Raw genomic sequence first — 21907 nt, forward strand, 5'->3', positions numbered from 1 at the left:
ATGGACCGCATATATTAGCTAGAATTTGGGGAATCAAAAATAAGGTTTTGTTCTTTTTCTTTTTTATTGTAACTTTTACAATATGCTATTAACACACATTCTAACTTTATCATATAAAAATTTGACCATATGGTAGTAGGGAGGAATTTCAATCAAATCAATTTTTTTTTTTTAAGAAAAAATTATTGACAATTTGCTCTTACAAAAACTGATTGAAGAGATGAATGACCAATTGGATTAGAATTTTTTTAAAAAAACATTAAATTTATTGGAGGAGAATACGAGTCATAAATTAGATAGTCTATTTCAAGTTTTCATAATATAAAGAAGGAAAAAAAAAAAAAAAAGGATGAGTATCACGTAGCTACCAGCAAAACTAAGGGCTAATGATGTCATTAGATTAATTAAATGCCTATATAGGATTGCTTTATAAGCTGGGAAAAAGCGATGTGCTTAATTAGATTATACACAAAAAGGAAGCTGATTGATGGAAAACTTATTGCCAATAAGGAGTCGCGTGAAATCACATCTGGAAGAACAAGGACATTTACATCAATAAATCCTAATCCGTTGTTTATCTTGATTTTTATTGTTTTTTTTATTTTTTAACATGAATGAGTTAGGGCTTTCATTATCATTATCAAGGGAATAGGGTTGGAGAAGTGGGTTGTGGGACCCACAAGAGGGCCAACTACCACATGAGTGCACATGGTTTTGGACACCCACTTGTCTGATGGGAACCTCTCTTTTTCTCTTTTGCTACATTTTTGCTTGATTAAATTAAATTTTACTTTTCAAAATATGCTTTGTGTTTTGTGTTAGGTTTAATACTTTTTTCCTTAATCTTGTATAGTCGGCTATTATGCTAAAGATCATGCACACCTTGCGTTGGAGTCAATTGTAGTTGATTCTTCTCTATCTTCAATTATTAAACAAAATTTATCTCTAAATCTCTCATAGTTAGTTAAATTATTTATTAAACTTGGTAAATACAAAAGTTACAAATGTAAAAAATTTAACACGTTTTAAATGAAATACCATTTGCTTCCGACAAAAAAGAAATTAATTTCAACTGTATTATAGAAGAATATATTAAAGTTGATAGGATTAATTTAATCCAATTTCACTTGAGGGCAATACTAACTCTTTCTAGTGTCGTTATTTTATCTTCAATTTTTTTTGGTTTGTATCCAATGATATTCAAATAAATTCATATTGTTAAAAAGAAAGATGAGGTAATTTTTCCCAAAACATTTCAAAAGTCCAATTTAATTTGTAACTTTGTAATTATTACTTATAAATCAAATAAATTCATATGGTCTAAAAAGTGAAATTACTCATTAATTATGATTTTTTTTGTAGTTGAGTCTTCTTTTAGGAAAATTATTTCACACCTTATGTTAATGTTTCAAGGTGTGATCTTTTGAAATTTCATCGTTTTTTTCATATGAGTTAGCTTTTGAAAATTTTAATTTTAACTAACCGTCAAAAAAATTAGAATGTTTTTGTTGGTGTTAAGAGTTCATTCTATAAGTATTGTAGGGTGGAAAAAATCGTAAACAAATGAGCTATCACAGGCGAAATGTGACCTTTTGATATTTCATCGTTATCTGAAAAGGATTAGCCTTTGAATAATAAAATTTTAACTGAGTGTCATAAAATTGGATTTTATATTTTAGTATTAAGAGTTCGTTCTATAAGCATCGTAGGGTGGAAATAATAGAAAACAAATGAGCTACGACTTAGGAACTGCGATCTTTTGAAATTTCATCATTTCATAAATGAGGTTAGCCTAAGTACATTAAAATTTTAATTCACCCATTAGAAAAATTGAATATTTTTATAAGTTTTCATTCTATAAGCACCATAGGGTTAAAAGAATTGTAAACAATAGAGCTACGACCTATGAAATGCGATTTATTTCATCATTTTTAATAAAGGCTTAGCCTTCGAACAATAAAAATTCCAATTGACTATCGAAAAATTAAGAGAAGAATTGTTGCTCTCAAGAGTCGTTCTATAAGCATCGTAAGTAGAAATAATTTTAAAAAAATAAGCCACGAATATTACGGGATACGGTCTGTTAAAATTTCACAATTTTCTCATATGCGTTAGCCTTTTAATAGTAAAATTTCAACTTACTTTCAAAAACTAGATTCTTTTTTTGGGTATTTAGAGTTCATTCTATAATCATTGTAAGGTGGATAAATTCGTAAATAAATGAGCTTCCACTGACGAAATGCGAACTTTTGAAATATCTTCATTATCTCAAAGGGGTTAGCCTTTGAACATTAAATTTTAACTGACCGTCGAGAAATTGAAATTTTTGTGGGTATTAAGAGTTCAATCTATAAGCGTCGTAGGGTGTTCAGATTCGTATGAAAATGAGCTACCACTAACGAAATGCGACCTATTGACATTTCATCCCTTTTTCAAAGAAGTAAGTCTTTGAACAGAAAAATTTCAATGAATATCAAAAGGTTGGAATTTCTTTATGGGTATTAATATTTCATTTTACAAGTATTATAGGGTGGAATATATCATAAATGAATGAGATACGACTGACGAACTACAATCTTTTGAAAGGTAAATTTAAGCGTCTGTCAAAAGAATTGAAATTTTTTGTTAGTATTTGGAGTTCATTCTAAAGCACCATAGGTGGTTTAAAAAAAAAACAAAAAAAAAGCAAAACAAATGAGCTACCACTAACAAAATGTGACTTATTGAAATATCATCATTATGTCAAAGGGGTAGTGTCATGACCCGCAAGCCATAGCTCGCCCGCGAGCCGCAACGTTGTCATACCTTTCGTTTCAGAAAACTCAAGTATATGCATTAATTATAATTTCTAAGCAGAAATAAGATCATTTTAGTAAATAGCTACAAGACTTATAGATTAAGTAACAGAAATTCCGGGGAAATATTTTTGTTTTTATTTCACACACAACAAGTCTTATAGCGACTATATACAAACAACATAAGTTACATATGACTTACACACATATCCAAGCATCAGGCGAGTAGCTACGATAGAAAGTTTACTATGTACACATCAAAATACACTATTCCCCATTCAAAACAAAAATTGTACTTGCCACAGATCGAGCGACACATGTCTGGACTAGTTCTCTCTCTTCTATTAGAGTAAATATTTTCCATTTTCCTTCCTCAGAAAACTTTAGTTATCGCCATGTGGGTTGTCGTTGAGAGGAAAGGAGTTGCGTGAGTTAGAGTTCAGAGGAACTCTAAATTTACCATAGACTAGTGGTTGTGAAGGATTAGCTTGCGTGGGGCAAATTACCAGGCACTTGGGAATTAAGTCACCTATTTACCAAGGGATTCACAAGAATGGATGGAATCACATAAAATTGATAAACTAATCAAGATTAAGGCTTTGGTCGCTTTATGTGAAACGTAGCTTCGGATTCCATCCGATAAGTTCAAACGTAACTTCTAACAACCCGAGCCTTTGCTTATGTGAGTAGTTAATCTTCCCTTAACTCGCTAATTTTAGATTCACCAATAGATGGGTTTACAGAAAAAAAAAAAAAAAAAAAAAAAAAAAAAAAAAAAAAAAAAAAAACAAGGGCAGACGTTCCTTGGATTCCAGCTGAGATATATGTCCTAGAGGTTGAAAGGGTCACACCTTGAATCCTCTTTTAATATACCATGACGAGCATATTAAACTATATTAAGTCGAGTTCTACTCTAGATGATGCTCTTCCCGTTGTAGTCTAGGGTTAAACTCTGATTCCTTCGAGTACCAAACACTAAAGAATAACAGATGTCGGTGGTACCAGCAAGTCAGAAGATTTGTGTTATTTGTCAGAGAGTTCCTCATGGGCGCAAAGTATTGTAATTTGAAATTAGCCGACGTGTCGGGCACGTCTGGGCTTGTCAGGGTGCTCTTGACGTGCCCCTAAGTTCGGAGATTGTTGCCATTAAAGGATCCTAGACGAAGTTTAAATCTTAGAGTCACCCTCATGATTAATTGCTCGGGTCTGAGGGCTGGATACTTGTCACTCTGAGGGTTGTTGCGGTGGATGTTGGACGACCTGATGATCAGGGTGACAAGTTCATGTTAGGAAGTACATGTACGCTTGCATTTCATATGATGTAAATCATATGTCTTTCATTTATGCATTTATATGTTATTTGCACGTCATATGACATTAGAATTTTAGACGTGTGTCCCCACTTACTGAGTCTGTTGACTCATTAGATTATGACCCTTGGTAATGTAGATGACTTGAAGACTGTCGCAAGATAGAGTAGAGTTAAGGAGTAGACCGGACACGTGTCGCCTCGACCTATGGGCTGAGTAAAGGGTTTCACAAATCAGCAACTATTTTCAAAACTCTTTGATTCATAAATTATATTTATATGTTTTCGGACGTTTCTAAACTACATATAAAGTATGATCATACAAGTAAGACTTGCTACTTTGTATATAAAACAAAAAAATTTCACCGGATTTTTAAGAACACGTTTTATAATCTAGTAGCTACTTTATCTAAATTAAAATATTTTCTGCATATGAGAACGTTACATATTTGTAAAACTATACCGAGATGAGAGAAAATGAAGTGAACGTTTTGGAGTTTTTTTTTTTTTTTTTTTTGCGGGCATTAAGTTTTAATTATATAAGTATCATAGGGTAGAAAGAATCGTACACAAATGAGCTATGACTTACGAATTGCGATATTTTGAGATTTTATCATTTTTTTCGAAGGGGTTAGCCTTTGAACTAAAAAATTCCAACTTACTCTCGAAAACTTGGATTTTTATTGTGGGAATTAAGAGTTCATTCTATAAGCATCGTATAATGAAAAGAATTCTAACGATTAACGAGATACGGTCATTAAAATTTCACCATTTTCTTAAAGGGGTTAGCATTTGAACGATAAAACTTCAACTCAGCATCAATGGAGTTTTCTAGTCACTATTAAGAGCTCATTCTACAAACATTATAGGCTAGGAAGAATCGTAAAAAAATGAGCTAGGACTAACAAACTGCGATATTTTGAAATTTCACCTTTTTTCCAATGGGGTAAGGTTATGAAAAGTAAAAATTTAACTGACCGTTTGAAAATTGAGATTGTTTGCGGGTAATAAGAGTCTGTTCTATAAGTATCGTAAGGTAGAAATAATCGTAAGCAAATGACCTATGACTGACGAAATGCGATCTTTTCAAATTTCATCATTTTCTCAATGGGATTAGCATTTGAACAATAAAATTATAATTGAGTGTTAGAAAAATAGAATTTTTATGTGGGTATTAAGATTTCATTCTATAAATGTTAACAAATGAGCAACGACTGACGAACTGCAATCGTTTGAACTTTCATCATCTTCTCTAAGGGGTAACGGGTTAGTCTTTGAACAGTAAAATTTTAACTTACCGTAAGAAAATTTGAATTTTTTCTTGGTATTAAGAGTTCATTCTATAACCATCATATGGTGAAAAGAATTATAAATAATGTTGAGTGTTACAGAACACGCTAGGGAAAAATCATATGGCCTCGATAGTTCACATTTCTTCCTTCTTTTTGTAGGTTTCTACTAGGTAAAGAGACCTCGCTCATTTAAAAGTGCGCAAAGCTTGGAGTTCGAATGCATCTTAACTCGAATGCAATTACATAATCAAGTCTAGATCGAACCATTTGAATTCTTAAACGTTGTCCGAAAATAAGTGACAACATTTACTTTTTTTTTTTAGAATTTACCAAATTGAAATATATTATTAAAAAAATAATAAATAAAAAAAACTTAGAAATTAGTTTATATGATTTTCCTTAGTTTTGTACGACTTCGTAAAACATGCATATTGCAAATGTTCAACTATTTGTGGGCATTTTTTACAACTTTTCCATCTTAAACCGAAATTCATTCTTTGACGATCCAAAAGATGGATTTGTACTGATGGCCAAAGACCTCGATTAGTGTAAATTAGAAGCTCTAATCCTAAGTGAGTGAAGTTTATCCTAAATCTCGGCTTCTCCCAATATTTAACAATCATAGAAACTGTAGAAAAATGTGTACGTGTATTAGTAGTTAGATAAATTAGTTGTTTATTTACTAAATATTAGATAAGTATTAGCAGTTAGTTAGTTCCTATTCTATAGGCTAGAGTATTTCTTAACTTAGTTATTTTATCTTACTATAAATGTAGATGCCGTATGGCTTGATGAAATATACAAAAGTATTTCTTTCTCCAAACTTACATGGTATCAGAGCTATAGGTATTCATCATCACGATGGAAAACGATAGCCCCAAATCTTCCCAGTCACAAAATGTAGATGTCGTATGGCTTGATGAAATATACAAAAGTATTTCTTTCTCCAAACTTACATGGTATCAGAGCTATAGGTATTCATCATCACGATGGAAAACGATAGCCCCAAATCTTCCCAGTCACAAAATGTCTCTTTTCCTATTATACAAACTAGCCCTATAGTAAACCAACAATCTTCTATCCATTCGTCTATGTTCATCACTGGCCATAGATTGAATGGAAAGAATTATTTAGAATGGTCTCAATCTGTCAAGCTAGCAGTAGATGGAAGGGGAAAGCTAGGATACTTAACCGGAGAAATCAAAGAAAAAAAGGCCAGCGAAGATGGCTACAGTACCTGGAGGTCAGAAAATTCCTTGGTGACAGCCTGGCTTCTCAGTTCAATGGATGCATCAATCGCCAAGCCCCACATGTTCATGAAGACAGCAAAGGAGGTGTGGGATTCCATCAGAGAAACATACTCAGATCTTGAGAATTCTTCTCAGATTTTTTAGTTGAAGACGATGCTGTGGCAATCAAAACAAGGTAATCGAGATGTCACGACTCATTACAATGAGATGGTGTCTCTATGGCAGGAACTTGACCAGTGCCATGACGACGAATGGGAGAGCGCAAGGGACCTGGCCAGGCACAAGAAAAGAGAGGAGAACGACAGAGTCTACATGTTCCTAGCCGGAGTCAATCGGAGTCTGGATGATGTGAAGGGAAGGATTCTAGGAAGGAAGCCCTTACCCTCAATCCGAGAGGTGTTCTCCGAAGTCAGACTGAAAGAAAGCAGGAGAAAGATCATGTACAGCAATCCAGGATATAACAATGAAGCTGAAGACTCCTCGGCAATGATGATTAGAGGAGACGAGAAGAAGAAGCCTTTTTGTGATCATTGTAAGAAGCTATGGCATACCATAGAGACGTGCTGGAAAATTCATGGGAAGCCACCAGGGGCAGGAAAGAAGAGGCCCGAGAAAGCTCTCCAAACTGCCGTGACTGAGACTCAACAGGAGCAGCAAGTCAATTCCAATCAGCCTAATTTCACAATGGAACAGATAGAACAGCTTCTTCAACTCCTAACAGCCCAGGAAAATTCAAACCAAACCTCTCATTCCTGCTCTTATGCTCAGAATGGTAAAATTGCATCATTTTTTTGTTCTGAAAAATCAAAAAATTCCTGGGTCATTGACGCGGGTGCAACCGATCACATGACTTCTATTTCAAAAATCTATCATTCATATAAACCTTGTGCAGAAGATAAAAAAGTGAAAGTTGCAGATGGCTCTTTATCAGCCATTGCAGGAATAGGAGATATCAAAATTTCCTCTTTAATTGATCTTTCTAAAGTCCTACATGTCCCACAACTATCCTGTAATCTTGCCTCCGTAAGCAAACTAACCAAAGATCTTCAATGTTGTGCTAAGTTCTTTCCTTCTTATTGCATTCTTCGGGATCTGGTAACGGGGAAGACGATTGGCAGTGCTAGAGAGGAAGATGGACTCTATATCTTTGATGAAGGGATTGAATCAAATAAAAAAGGTCAAAGAAATACTTGTTTGCAAATTTCTTTTTCCAGTGACAATGAATTGTACCTGTTGCATTATAGACTAGGTCATCCTAGTTTTCATTATTTGAAAAAATTGTTTCCTAAGTTGTTTGCTAATAAAGATCCTTCATTATTTCATTGTGATATGTGTGCTCTTGCAAAACACCATAGAAATTCCTATCTTCCTCATACTTACAAACCTACTAGTCCTTTTACTCTTGTGCATAGTGATATTTGGGGTGCATCTAGAGTATCAACCTTAAAAGGAAAGAGATGGTTTGTAACAATCATAGATGATCATACTCGGGTAACTTGGGTGTTTTTACTTAAGGAAAAATCTGAAGTAGAAAATGTGTTTAGAAATTTTTATACTATGGTCCAAACTCAATTCAATACCAAAATTAAAATGGTAAGAAGTGATAATGGCCGAGAGTATTTTTCTCAAAATCTAAACAATTTTTTTGCTGAAAAGGGAATTGTTCATCAAAGTTCTTGCATAAATACACCTGCTCAAAATGGAATTGCTGAAAGGAAAAATAGACATTTACTTGAAGTAACTCGTGCAATCATGTTTTCAACTAAAATTCCTAAATATCTTTGGGGAGATGTTGTTTTACATGCTACCTACTTAATCAATTGGATGCCATCAAAAATTTTAGGATTTAAAACTCCTATTAGCACTCTTCAAGATTGCTTTCCGACAAATAGGTTAATTAGCTCTCTTCCTTTAAAAAAATTTGGTTGCACAGTGTTTATTAAAAATCCTGACAAAACAGCAAGTAAATTTGATCCAAGAGGAACAAAATGTGTTTTCCTAGGAATCTCATCAACACAAAACGGGTATAAATGCTTTGAACCTTCGACAAAAAAGATGTTTGTAACTATGGACACTAGTTTTGTTGAAAATCATCCTTTTTTTTATACTCATCTTCAGGGGGAGAGTTTAATTGAAGATGCGAATAATGATAACAATGATAATGATCATCTTAATCTTGATTTCCTTGACATTAATCTAGATGTGCATCATACTAGAAATCTAGGTGCATCAGAAAATGGTCATGAAACAGAAGATAATGAGCAGCATATAAATGAAACAAGATCAGCAGATAATGAGCAGAATGCAACTGAAATTAAAACAATTGAAACAAAGGAAAAAGAAGAGCAACAAATAAGTAAGTTCTTTGGCAAAATTTACGAGAGGAAATTCCCAAATCAAATAATAGAGGAAGTCCCCGATCTTGCACCTGCTCGTGAATCTGACTCGGTGACAGCAAGTGAAGAAGGTAATAATTCCATTGAACTTGATTTGCCAATTGCTCTCCGAAAAGAAAAAAGATCATGTGCCAAATATCCTATCTCAAACTATGTCTCCTATTCTAGATTATCCTCATCATTTGCAACCTTCATCTTTAGTGTCTCTTCTATCACTATTCCCTCAACCATACAGGAAGCTCTATCTAAACCCGAGTGGAAGAAGGCTGTTTTGGAAGAGATGGATGCACTTGAAAAGAATCAGACATGGAAAGTTGTAGAGTTGCCCAGAGACAAACCAACAGGGGATGTAGATGGGTTTTCACTCCTAAGTTCAAGGCAAATGGAACTCTGGAGAGATATAAGGCAAGGTTAGTCGCCAAAGGTTATACACAAACCTATGGCATAGACTATACTGAAACCTTTGCACCAGTTGCCAAGTTGAATACTGTGAGAATACTCATGTCTCTAGCTGTTAATCTGGATTGGCCACTTCAACAATTAGATGTGAAGAATGCTTTTCTAAATGGGAAGCTTGAAGAAGAAGTATACATGACTCCTCCTCCAGGATTTGAAAGCAGCTTCGGGTCAAAGGTGTGCAAACTGGAGAGAGCCTTGTATGGGCTTAAACAGTCTCCGAGAGCTTGGTTTGACAGGTTCACTCAGTTCATCAAAAGACAGGGATTCCAACAAGCTCAAGCCGATCATACACTCTTCATGAGGTTTTCAAGTAAGGGGGAGATTGCAGTATTGATTGTCTATGTAGATGATATTATCCTCACAGGAAATTATCATGAAGAAATCGAATACTTGAAGAAGAAGCTTGCTCATGAGTTTGAAGTAAAAGACTTGGGAGAATTGAAGTATTTTCTGGCCATGGAGATAGCTCGATCAAAGGAAGGAATTTGTGTTTCACAAAGGAAGTATGTTCTGGATCTTCTTCAAGAAACAGGAATGAGTGCAAGTAGACCAGCGGACACTCCCATTGATCCTAATCAGAAGCTAGGAGATGTCAAGGATGGAGTTCCAGTTAATATCCAGCAGTATTAGAGATTGGTGGGAGGACTGATTTACTTGGCACACACAAGACCGGATATAGCATTCGCTGTCAGCATGGTGAGTCAATTCATGCATTGTCCATATGAGGAGCATCTTGAAGCGGCTTACAGGATACTCAGGTACCTGAAAGGCTGTCCAGGGAAAGGCCTATTTTTCAAAAAGGGCAATAGCCGAACAGTTGAAGCTTTCACAGATGCAGACTACGCTGGCTCTGTAACTGATCGGAGATCTACTTCAGGTTACTGCACATATGTATGGGGGAATCTGGTGACTTGGAGGAGTAAGAAACAAAATGTGGTGGCTAGAAGTCGTGCAGAATCAGAATTTCGAGCTATGGCTAATGGAATTTGTGAAATTCTTTGGATCAAGAGATTGATCAAAGAACTGAAGATGGAGATGGACCTGCCTATGAAGCTGTATTGTGATAACAAGGCAGCTATCAGCATTGCTCACAATCTCGTACAACACGATCGGACCAAGCATGTTGAAGTGGACAGACACTTCATCAAGGAGAACATTGAAGCTGGAATTGTGTACACACCATTTGTATCCACAAAGGATCAAACAGCTGATATTTTTTACTAAGGGATTATTTAAACCGGTGTTTGATTTACTCGTAACCAAGTTGGGAATGTATGATATATACTTATCAACTTGAGGGGGAGTGTAGAAAACTGTGTACGTGTATTAGTAGTTAGATAAATTAGCTGTCTATTTACTAAATATTAGATAAGTATTAGCAGTTAGTTAGTTCATATTCTATAGGCTAGAGTATTTCTTAACTTAATTATTTTATCTTACTACAAATGTAGATGCTGTTGATGAAATATACAAAAGTATTTCTTTCTCCAAACTTACAGAAACTAATCAATGGTAGCAATTCATTGAAAATACTATAAACAAGATCGAAATCAAGCAAACAATGTAATGGAAGTAGGAAAGAGCAATTCTTGAGCCCAAAAAAAGAACAATAATCGTTCTTTTGTCAATCCCAACTACATAATAAGAACTTAGCTAGACATAAATAACAATAAAGGAATTTATAACTAACAACATAAGAGAATAAAAGTGTTGAAGAATGTGAAGAACAAGCCTCCATAAGTTATCAACTTGTTAAAAACCTAAAAACTACCAAAGAGGACAACATTGAAACGATTAACTCGCTTCGAATCAAATTTACAAATAGATGACAAATGTGTATAAAACTCACTTATCAATCTACAAAAATACAAGAACGGCCTACAAGAGATTTGTAGGCAGATGTGAGCAAAAGTTTTTTTAAGCCTATGAATAGTTTTGTCCGAAAATTGAAAAGTACACAGCTAACTTTCCAAGTTCGAAATTCAATTCTATGTGGTTCTCCATATATTTGATCCAAATTTTCTTTTCTAATACCCCGCCAAACGAACATGGTAACAACAAAAGGTCGCAATGCATGTCTATCTTTCTTTCTTCCCTTTTTTTTTTTTTTTGCCTAATAAGACATGTATTCATATAATTTAAGTTGACCCCAAAAGAAATAATCAGGTTGATGAAACAAGGACTACTCTACCCAATATTCTTTCTGATACGATCTCAAACTTGTACACTCAAACCAAGGAGCACGAGCTAGGAACAAAAACAGCCAGAACCACTTGATTGACAAAATAGCTAAGAAATCCACAACTCTACAATCCTATTCACATTTGGCCAAAAAAGGACATTTCTGAACAAATTGTTTCTCACCACCAGCCGAACCGTGTTTTGCTGAACTCTTAACGTTGTAAAGCAACTCGTTTCGCTCTGCATGGAAGAAATCAAATAAATATCAGCGCACAACTCAAAAAAAGTATCGTAAAAAAAATTATTTGCTTGACTAGCAATAAAAAAATAAAAAACAACAGGTTAAGCTACTGAAATCTCGGTGGCTAACGTAATGAGATAAATACATTTACAGCTTATGATCAACGATTTTTCAAGATAAGATTTGCATCCTTAGCCAGCACTCAAAATGAAAAACAAAAAAAAACACACACTCGCACATATATTTATATTATTGCATATATGTATACCTCAGAAAGCATATAAAAGACGCCTCAAGATGAAGTCCAATTCTTCATCTTGAACCCGCTGAACAGAACAATCCAATGGTTGATATCAATGCAATAATACAATGTATCAGTCAGTATATTCTCCGTTTAAGACCGTCCATCGAGATTATTATAACTGCAAGAGAACATAAACTTAGCTTGGTCGCGAGTTTGTGCAGAGAGGACGAGAGTGATCATATCAGTGCAAAGAGTGGTCACCTCTTTATCATTATTCCCCTCTCCACTCAGTCAATTCACTGCGAGGAGCGTATAGCTTTTTCGCCGCACGTTCTTCCGCTTCAACATCGTTCACTATACCCCGACATCTTGAGGATCCACAGTAACAAGCAAGTTGTTCGTCGATTGAGAAGAATCTGCAATGTCAGTAAGGAAGAAACTTAGCCCCAAGAAGGTTCGCATGTGTTTCGGGCTTCGAGAAAAGACCTGTAATCATAAGTGAGCTCTTCCCATTCTTTGATTTCTCTCTTTGCAAATATGATTATGTGATCATCCCCGTTTACACTGATAACTCTTGAATAGCAATTTGGCTGCACACAAAAAGGTGCGGTGTAAGGTAAGTAACAAAAGATTCAATATTCAATGGAAATCTTTTGTCTGATACATTTGTTTTGTGGGACACGCAGCTGGGTATGTTTTCCTCAAAGTTGCAATTTTGACTATTTAAATATATTAATCATTGTCTTTTATAGTAATGAAACATTTGCGCCTTATTTAAAAATCAAGCTTGCCACTATATTCCGGAAAACTTTATGTCTACATAGAAGATGGAAAGAGAGATTTTAAAACAGCTTTAACGAGTACCCAATGTCTGTATAAATAAACATTAGCTTCTAACTGAAGAACCAAGCTTGTGTGTTTGACATTGAATGATAGGGTGAGGCGAGCAATATATATATATATATATATATATATATATATATATATATATATATATATATATATTAGTAGGGAAAACAAGCATACTTCACAAGAATGGTTTATAAGATGAGCAATGCTTCCAGCCCTTGTGGCATCAATTACTTTTTCGTCATTTATGCGAAACATGTATGTCCCAGCACCCTGTAAATTGTAAAAGCACTCGATAAATACATTATTTAATTTCTGCGAAGAGAATGTTTTAAGTATAGAGATGTGCCAAGCCCTTTGGAAATACTCCAAAGCTTCAAAATACAGAATCTTTCCAGTATGTCTATCAGTTACTTGATAGTAATGTAGTGAATACAGCCAAATTTATTATTGAGATTCTATAGATCCTCTTCATTACCAGTATAGCAACGGTAATTTAGCCCAACTTACCACCAATGAGTTATATATAAACCGCTCTCTTCTATCAGCAATAGGCGGTCTGACAAGCTCGCCAATGTATTCAATCACCTGGAGAGACAGCTAGTCATTTATCGGGGATATCATGTTGTGTCAAAGGCTTATATTGCAAAAGTTGCAAATTAATGTTTACCATGTCTCCTGCTCTATGTAGATGCTTTGTAAAGATGCCAAAACCATGGATTCCTGATTTCCCTGTTGCAACCACAATGCTTGCAAGGTCAAAAAGAAGCAGACTTTATCATATATATGATAATCGATTTATGGGCCATGGTCTTGGATTGTAATTATACATAGGAATTCAAAATATATCCCATAAGTGTTATATTGTAATAATCCCACCCGTTGATCTTACCAAAAGCCAGTCTCTTGCGGAAAGTCTCTCTCATAAAGTTGTATTTATCTGCCATGGAGAGTATATTATTGGTGGTGGTGTCAAGTGGAGGAGACAGACTCTTCCTGAGGAGGCTGATGCAGAGCTTAGAGCCCACAACTCCATTGCAAGGCAGTGAGTTTGTATCAAACAAATTGCGATCATGACCACTGACTAAGTAAGGCTGATTTTGTACAAACAAACGCTTTGACGACGCAGCAGCTAAGGCTTCGGGTTCTTTCCGACCTCTTCTACCAATCTGATTGTATGGCTCTGCATAAATACGATTCGGAACATTTACCCCTTCTTCTAGACAAACCTTGAAACAATTCTTTTTATTTTGGGAAATAAATACGTCACGTATTGATAAAGAAAACCTTTAGTATTCATGATAAAAGTACAAAATACAGGATAATCGGGAGACCCGCAACTCTACCAAACGAATTTGTATGCCTTAAAGTAATCTGATTCTATCACTGCGATAGTACAAATTATTCGAAAACCACCTCTTAACAACTCATTGTTACCGTTACCCTTCCCCCTAAGACATAACCATGTATTTGCAATCTATTGACGTGGAAAAACATATACATTCACAACTCGGGGAAAGGTGAAACCCATAAGGCAAAAATAACAAATGGAAGAGGAAAATACATTCTAAAACATCATATGCACTGGTAGTAGAATTGAGCATAACATACCCGTTCGAGCACATCCAGATTGATTAACTGGAGGGGAGAACTCTGAAACTTGACCCACAGTTCGTGCAATTCGATCTTCGGCGGATGAACGGTCATTAGATGGCTGTTTATGCCTCTTGCAAAAGGAAAGAAGACGAATACACTGATTCTCTTCATCGTCCTCAAAAGAGAGAAGATGAAGTCTGTCTTCGTCCTCAAGCTGTAGAAAATGGAAATAGTAAATACGCATAATCATGCTTGGCTGTATCACCGACCAGAGAGATATTGGAACCAACAGAGACGCAAAACGAGTCAGTCAACCATAAATGTGCAAACTGATGAAAACAAACCTCGACACAAAGACCAGCTGCCCGTGCGCAAAGTGGGTGATAAGCCACGCGGCAAGAATTGTTCGAACACTGCGGGGGAATTAATATTTGGACATTTCTAAATATTATGTGGATGGTCGTGATAAACATAATGATCACAACTAAATTATAAGAGGCCTCACTTGAATACAGGCTCCATAAGAAACTCCACAAATGCTGCACAATAGCTTCCACCGATCCTATTTGAGTCCAAAGAAGATGGATTAATGAGGGAACATAATTTGTTAATTGATAACTCAAGGGATCTGTGGGAAAAGAACATAATTTAAAATTTGTGGGTGCAAAATAAATACCTTGCTGATCCTACTAGTACCATCAATCGGTTGCATCCTCTTCACGTCTGATAAGCAAGTCTCTGTAAAAAAAAATTAGGGTATCATTATTAGTGAACAGAATTATCGACTAAATATCGTAAAAACTGTAATGTGATAGTACGAACCTGGAATCCATATTGCACAGGCTAAGTGGGCCCAGCGCCCATCAGTGGTAGGCTTCATAGCACCCCCTAGTGAAAAATAAAAGTATCACTATAATTCTATGAGCTTTTAAAGAAACTAGAAACATAATTTTTTTTCAAACTACCAGTAACAGGACAGAGGCAACACGGTGGGGGAAACTCGGGAGCCCCTGGGCCACATAAGTTGCATAACCATAGAACGCCGTCGAAAGGTCCCACTTCTCCGTAGCACCGTGCATGGACCTAGAAAACGACATAATGAATTCGCAAAACCAACAATGAAACGGAGAATAAATAAAATAAATAAACAAATAATTAGGTAACTAGCCATATTTACACTTTCAATGAAACAGTTGAATGTATTCAATCTTTAAAGCATTGACAAACCAACCAGAAAATGTTGTTTGATAGTACGGATTACCACAAATACGAGTGAATAATAATTATCATAGCGACTATATCTAGTGTGGCAAGATAAATATTACTTATAAGGAACAGTACCATCATTCTGCATTTGTCACACTGCAGGAAAAGGTTGTTCTCGTACTCCTGCAAAACAAATCAATCTCAATCAGCAAAACAGTGGTGGCATGAATTGACAAAAAAAAAATATGTTCTGAATTCAGGTACTTGGATAGTTAGGGTAATACAGAAAAACTTTTAAGAATTAGAAATGAATCGATTGAGTTGTTAGGTAATCAAAAAGAAGATAAACCCTATTTCACGGATGAACCAAGGTTACAATTGGTAAAAGATTAAGAGGAATACAAATAAGTAAAACACGGGAGACGCACTGGGATCAAGAAAGGCAATGAAATTAAAATATAAGACCAACAAGATCTTGCCAGTTTCCAGAAGGGCAAAAGTAAAACAATTATTAGACTGCACTACAGCAAAACAGACTTGAACATAAACTTCCCAAAAGAAAGACCAACTATCTTTCACCTCGTCCATGTGGCAAACACTGCATTTATCAAGGTCTTTCCAGTCGACACGTACGGGTCTATAGCCATTGGGTAGGTCTCGATATCTTTTAGAGGAAAATTTGGACATGGACATTTTTGAAGATAGAGCATATCTTGATAATCCCTGTTAAAGCCAAGGAGAATTATAATAGATGCAGAGATAGTGGTGTGCAAGAAATGAAAAACAATACATACATTGCAACGACAGACAAGACCACATTCAACAAGACAACAGGAATTATTTCACCTTCAATAACTGAACCTATGACCTCTTAACAAATACCGGATGGGCAAAATAAATAAATAAATTATACAAGTATCTATTAAGCTGCTGAAATATTATGAAAAACCTCGAGATAACTAGAAATTCCAACATAATTACAATCCTATTCAAAGGATAGAACATCAAAATACTAGCCGCCTACTTTTCTCACAATATTTCACCTGTATAAGTTTTGCAACTTCAGGAATGGAGAAACCGAACATATAGGAGCCTGATTTGCACGTGGCTTCTACTCTTTTTTCAGTTTGAGAATCATCAGAAGAACCATTCTGTAATTGCCTCATCTTTTCGTATATTTTATTCCAGCAAGATGACGGAGAGGATCCTTTAAACTGGGAAGAAGGAAATAAAATCACTATCCATACATTATACATAGAAAATTCATCATAATAGAATTGCATTCAGGCTCACAAACCAACTAACATCAACACAAATTGAGAGTGAGCAATCGTAATAGAGAGCCTGATATCAACGAAAAAGAATAGAATGTGTGTGATGGAAAGGATATAAATGCATCAGAGCAGTAGCAGCAGACAACCTGCTCTCCAGTATCCAGTGTTACTCTAAATAGAGGTCTGCTCTGAAATTCTGCGTCTCTTAACACTTCCATCTTATATGTAGCACACACAGTTCGATCTACGACCACAAAAGTTTATGAAAAACACAATGATACAACAGTGTGAGGGAAAAAAAATTACAAGGTATAAATGCAATGTTAACATACCTGATATTGAAGTAAATTTCCTAGTAGCAGTATATCCTTCAGGCCAAATGAACCTATCATCGTTAAAGTATTTCGAGTCTTTAACAATCTTTCCTGCAGAGAGATTTCGCTAATAAATAAATAAAAACTATAATTTCAACAGCCAGTTACTGAACTAACAAACATCTTGAATCATTTCAGATGAAAATCAAAGGTCTCTCTAAACCTAAGAAAAGTGAATTGACAAATGACTCATTATCTTTTTTTTCTAGAGGTCAAAAGACGAGTCAATTGGAGAACACTAAAAGATACACTGCTTCCGAAAACACAGTTGGGACTCAAAATATCTTTACTAAGTGGTGCGTGAACATGAGTATAATTGAAAGAGGAACAGCAATGTTGACAAGTTGTCCGAACCTCATAAAACATGGGTGAAACTCAGATGAAAGCTTACCAAGGCTTATCACTTGCAGATCTCCCATAACATACGGAGTAGTCCGAAGACCTTCCAACATTCCTTGGACCATAAAATCTCTTGCACAATCGTCGCCTGACTCGGCATTCCTATCATCATCTCCATTTGCATTATCAACGTCATCGACATTTATTCCATTTTGCAGCCTTAGCATTCTTTCTGGAAGTTTTTGCTCGCTCAGATACCTGCCATAACACAAGATATAAGAACCGTTTAGATATCAGCGCACTCACTAAAGGAAATGAATCCATGATAGAATAACACTGTGTATACATTTTTGCTTCTTCCAAGCCTACAATAAATCGTGGTTTCTTGCACTTGAGGTGGAACGAAGAAATAAGTCCTCTGAGGAATGAGATAACCTGCTTCACTCTTACTCTGGATAATAAAACCAATGAAACGCCATGTATGAGGTTAAAAAGATGTGTCATGAGAAAAATGAAAGAAGAAAGTGGGATGTGTCCTATATAAAAATAAATTTAAAAGAATAAAAAAACCTTGCAAAGTCATGGGTACCGAAAAATTGGACTGGAACTGATCTTCCTCCGGCTGTTTTGCTTAAGCCTTTACGGTCAACAGTGAGTGATTCATCTATAACCACCGCTGGCCACATAGCATGACCTAAAAAGAAACCAATTAATATAAGTTTTCGATGACTGTTAGAGCTAGACACTAGTTATGCATAGTATTTAAAGAAGAAGGAAAAACTAGTAAGCTCAGGAAAACTAAACTATTAGTCCTCCTAATAGACACAAACTACACATCTTTTAAAATTTCTGGCTGTTGGAGATCGAATAAGATCATAAAAATAACACCCCTTGAGCATTCAGGATTGAAGATGGCGTACGTTTTAAAGAGTCAGTAACAAAACAACAACAAAACGATGAGGGGACTAGCGGCAACAATTTAAGAAAATGGTGAACAAATATGGTCAACCATATATTTTATCTTACAAAGTAACACCGAGACCCACAGTAATAATATTAAAGTTACACCGAGACCTTGAGTGTGATTAAATTCATGTTTTTCCATAAGATGGTATAAGGTTTTAAGAGTAAGCGAGAGAGTGACATGAAACAGTGAATACACTTTCTATCACTCAAGCCAAAACAATGATGTAAAACTGTCTGTTACGTACCGGTAAGCTTCGCCCATATAATATCCCCAGCCTCAACTTCTTGGGAGTCGTCCAAACTTGCAGCCAAGACAACCATTTCATCGTAATCATAATCACATACTTCGTTTTCCACACCAGTAAGATTACAAGTCAAGTTCAGTATCCTCATTTCTTCGCGAGATATGTAAAATGTAACTCTCTCGCTTGATAAAGCCAATTTTTCTGCATCACCGTCTTCATATTTAACCTGGCATTTTATTTCACAAAGGTCAGCCCCGTAATCCTCTCTGATATTTACAGCTACAAAAAAGAAAGAAAAAGAAAAAAACACATTGATCAAGAATAGAAGAAAAAGAAGTCAATGATTATATATACCTGATGCTGATTAGTCTCGGAATCATATTCCAAAACACGGCCAGAATACCAGTCCGCGTCAAGTGGCCAATAAACCTGTACTCAACGAGCTTCCATGAATTTCCGCGGTAAAGCTTCAACCAGAGTGAAAAACTAACTACACAACAAGTATTGTGCTTTCTTACCTTGCATTTCAACCCAACGAATGACTGTGGATCGGCACCATCAAAGCTCAAACTGCGGATGAAAAAAAAAACATTAAAAGTTATTGACGATAAATAATTCACCATCTCTTCCAAACAGCCATTCACTACTTTTTATATGTATACAGGGGCAAAAAGGATGTCTTTTGTTCATCCTAAATCATCCAATTTAAAGTCAAGAACTCAAGTCAGACTATAACTAAAACTCAATACAATCCGTTTTCCAACGATGAGAGTGCAAAATCGAAACCCTAAAAAGGTTCACACTTGTTACCTAACCCATCTCTTAGTGGCAGCGGAATCCGAAGAGACCTTCCCATCGGAGCTCGGCTTCTTCCTCTTCACTCCCTTCCCGGCGCTCCTCCCTCGGAAGTCGTAACTCCGGCAGTCCCTCAGCCTCGGCCCCTCCGATTTGGCCGCGCCGGCGTCGGCGCGGCAGAGCAGCGTCTCGTAGAGCGATCCGCCGCCGTGGCGCGGCCTCTTGGCGCGGCGCGTGTACACATTGACGATCTGAGGGCGGGGAGCGATCGGCGGCAACCGGCGGCGGTGATTTCGGTCGGAATCGTCGACGGCGCAGAGGCCGAGGACGACTCTGCGGGGCTTGGCCATCTTCGAGGTTGCTGAGTAGACGTGGTCGAGAGGAACGTACCGGAGCGGAGAGCCGAGGTCGACGCCGGCGGTGAGCTCTCCGTCGTCACGGTCTTCCCGAGGGAATGCCATGGATTCCGATTATCACTCTCTCTCTATCTCTCCGAGCACTCAATCAATTTAGGGTTTTGTTTATGGAGAGAGAGCAGAGAGTTGAGAGAGAATTGTTTTTATGTTTATATTTATTTCGCACAAATAAAACAAAGACACAACCTGTTTCCCGCCTCCTGGCTAAGTCCCTCTCTCACCCCATACGAGTTCGAGAGAGAAATCTTTTAATATTATATAATATACACATACACATATATATATATATATATAAATATATATATATATATTTGATAAAACATAACACATATATATAGAGGGACAGAAATTTCATGAAGTAAGACACTTGGACGAATTACCTTAAAAATAAAAAATAAAAAATAAAAACTCTTGAACAAAGAATAGACTTTCTATTTGTAAAATATCAAGAAATAAACTTTTGATCAAAATTTATCCATACATATTTTAAAACAATTTATCATAATTCATCGTATCTTAGTGAATTTATCGTAATTCATCGTAACTTCTTAACTATTAGTAAGATTAAGAAATGCAGATAAAGACTTCGGATTTGACCTAAGCCTGATTAAGAGTCTTGATATTATTAGTAAATCGATAAGCTTTAGAAACATTTAATAGCATCACAAATATGCTACGATATCAACAGCAAAAAAATTATGTATGTATATATTAGATAAAATAATTTGTTAACAACTATAATAGTTAACATTGTCTAAAACTTGTTGGTTTATAAACAGCATTACTAATATGTATGTTGTCCTTCAAATGTTCATGTCTTGGTTTTAATCTTCTTCTCCCACAAGCGAGAAGTATTATAAACTAAAAAATATATCGTAAAGATTTAAGTGTGGCTTAAATAAATAAATACAAATTTGGAGAGTTAAATCGAATTTTCAAGCCTCTAAACAACAATTGAACTCAGCCAGCAAAGGGAGAGTAGAGCGGGGAGGAAGGCCAAGCTTACCCAAAAAAAAGAATCAAATTAATGATCTTTTTCTCTGCTTTTTGTGATTTTTTTTTTTTTAAAAAAAAAAGCATTGCATGTTGTTTTATTCAAGGTGCATATATATATTCGGCTAACGATATTGGAAAGACTCAATAATCACCATATCTAGTTAAAATCGATATAATTTACTCCTCGACCTTAATCATGTAAGAATTTGTTGCAACTAGTCAATTCTCTAACTTCGTTTAAGATTTTAACCAATTTTTATTTTATTTAAAAAAATAGTTCACCAAGCCGAAGTAAATTAATTTACTAGATTAGATAAATTTAATTTACTTCGGTCTGATGGGCTATTTTTCTAAATAAATTAATTTAACGTCAGTTAATTAATCTACTTCAGTCAGATTAGCTATTTTTTAATAAAATGAAATTTTTGCTATTTTTTAAAAGCATAGTGAACTATTGAGCTATTAGACTAATTACCCTTAATCACTAACTATTATTAAATGATAAATATCATTGATTCTCTCACAAAAGTGGGCCCCACACCATACATGTGAGTATGCTTACATATCAGATATATAGCCAAGGGCGGAGGCAGCTAAGGTCCGGGGGGGTCAATTCCCCCTGAACTTTTAAAAATAAAATTTGTATCCCTAAATTAAAAAAAAATAAAAAAAATTAAATTCCTT

The 21907-nt window shown here is 35.5% G+C and overlaps 1 protein-coding gene across 1 annotated transcript; it reads right to left on the bottom strand.

Annotated features, from left to right (window-relative positions):
* Window positions 1-11334: 11334 nt before the first annotated feature.
* On the bottom strand, window positions 11335-20432 carry LOC149394511 (histone-lysine N-methyltransferase ATX2-like). Its single transcript, XM_089616914.1, has 26 exons — window positions 19827-20432; window positions 19535-19586; window positions 19371-19445; window positions 19017-19242; window positions 18376-18499; window positions 18152-18256; window positions 17858-18063; window positions 17425-17517; window positions 17239-17336; window positions 16862-17032; window positions 16398-16541; window positions 15954-16001; window positions 15578-15695; window positions 15435-15500; window positions 15289-15350; window positions 15118-15174; window positions 14957-15025; window positions 14628-14826; window positions 13909-14199; window positions 13687-13748; window positions 13527-13604; window positions 13194-13289; window positions 12654-12757; window positions 12429-12583; window positions 12192-12345; window positions 11335-11922 (listed from the first exon to the last, which is right to left on the bottom strand). Exons 1-24 carry the CDS (start codon window positions 20270-20272, stop codon window positions 12439-12441), a joined length of 3135 nt encoding a protein of 1044 aa, XP_089473040.1. The 5' UTR covers window positions 20273-20432; the 3' UTR covers window positions 11335-11922; window positions 12192-12345; window positions 12429-12438.
* Window positions 20433-21907: the final 1475 nt, after the last annotated feature.

This window comes from Urtica dioica, chromosome 6 (assembly GCF_054948205.1).
Source record: "Urtica dioica subsp. dioica isolate 48M chromosome 6, U.dioica_male_clone48M_v1_H2, whole genome shotgun sequence".
Taxonomy (NCBI): Eukaryota; Viridiplantae; Streptophyta; class Magnoliopsida; order Rosales; family Urticaceae; genus Urtica; species Urtica dioica.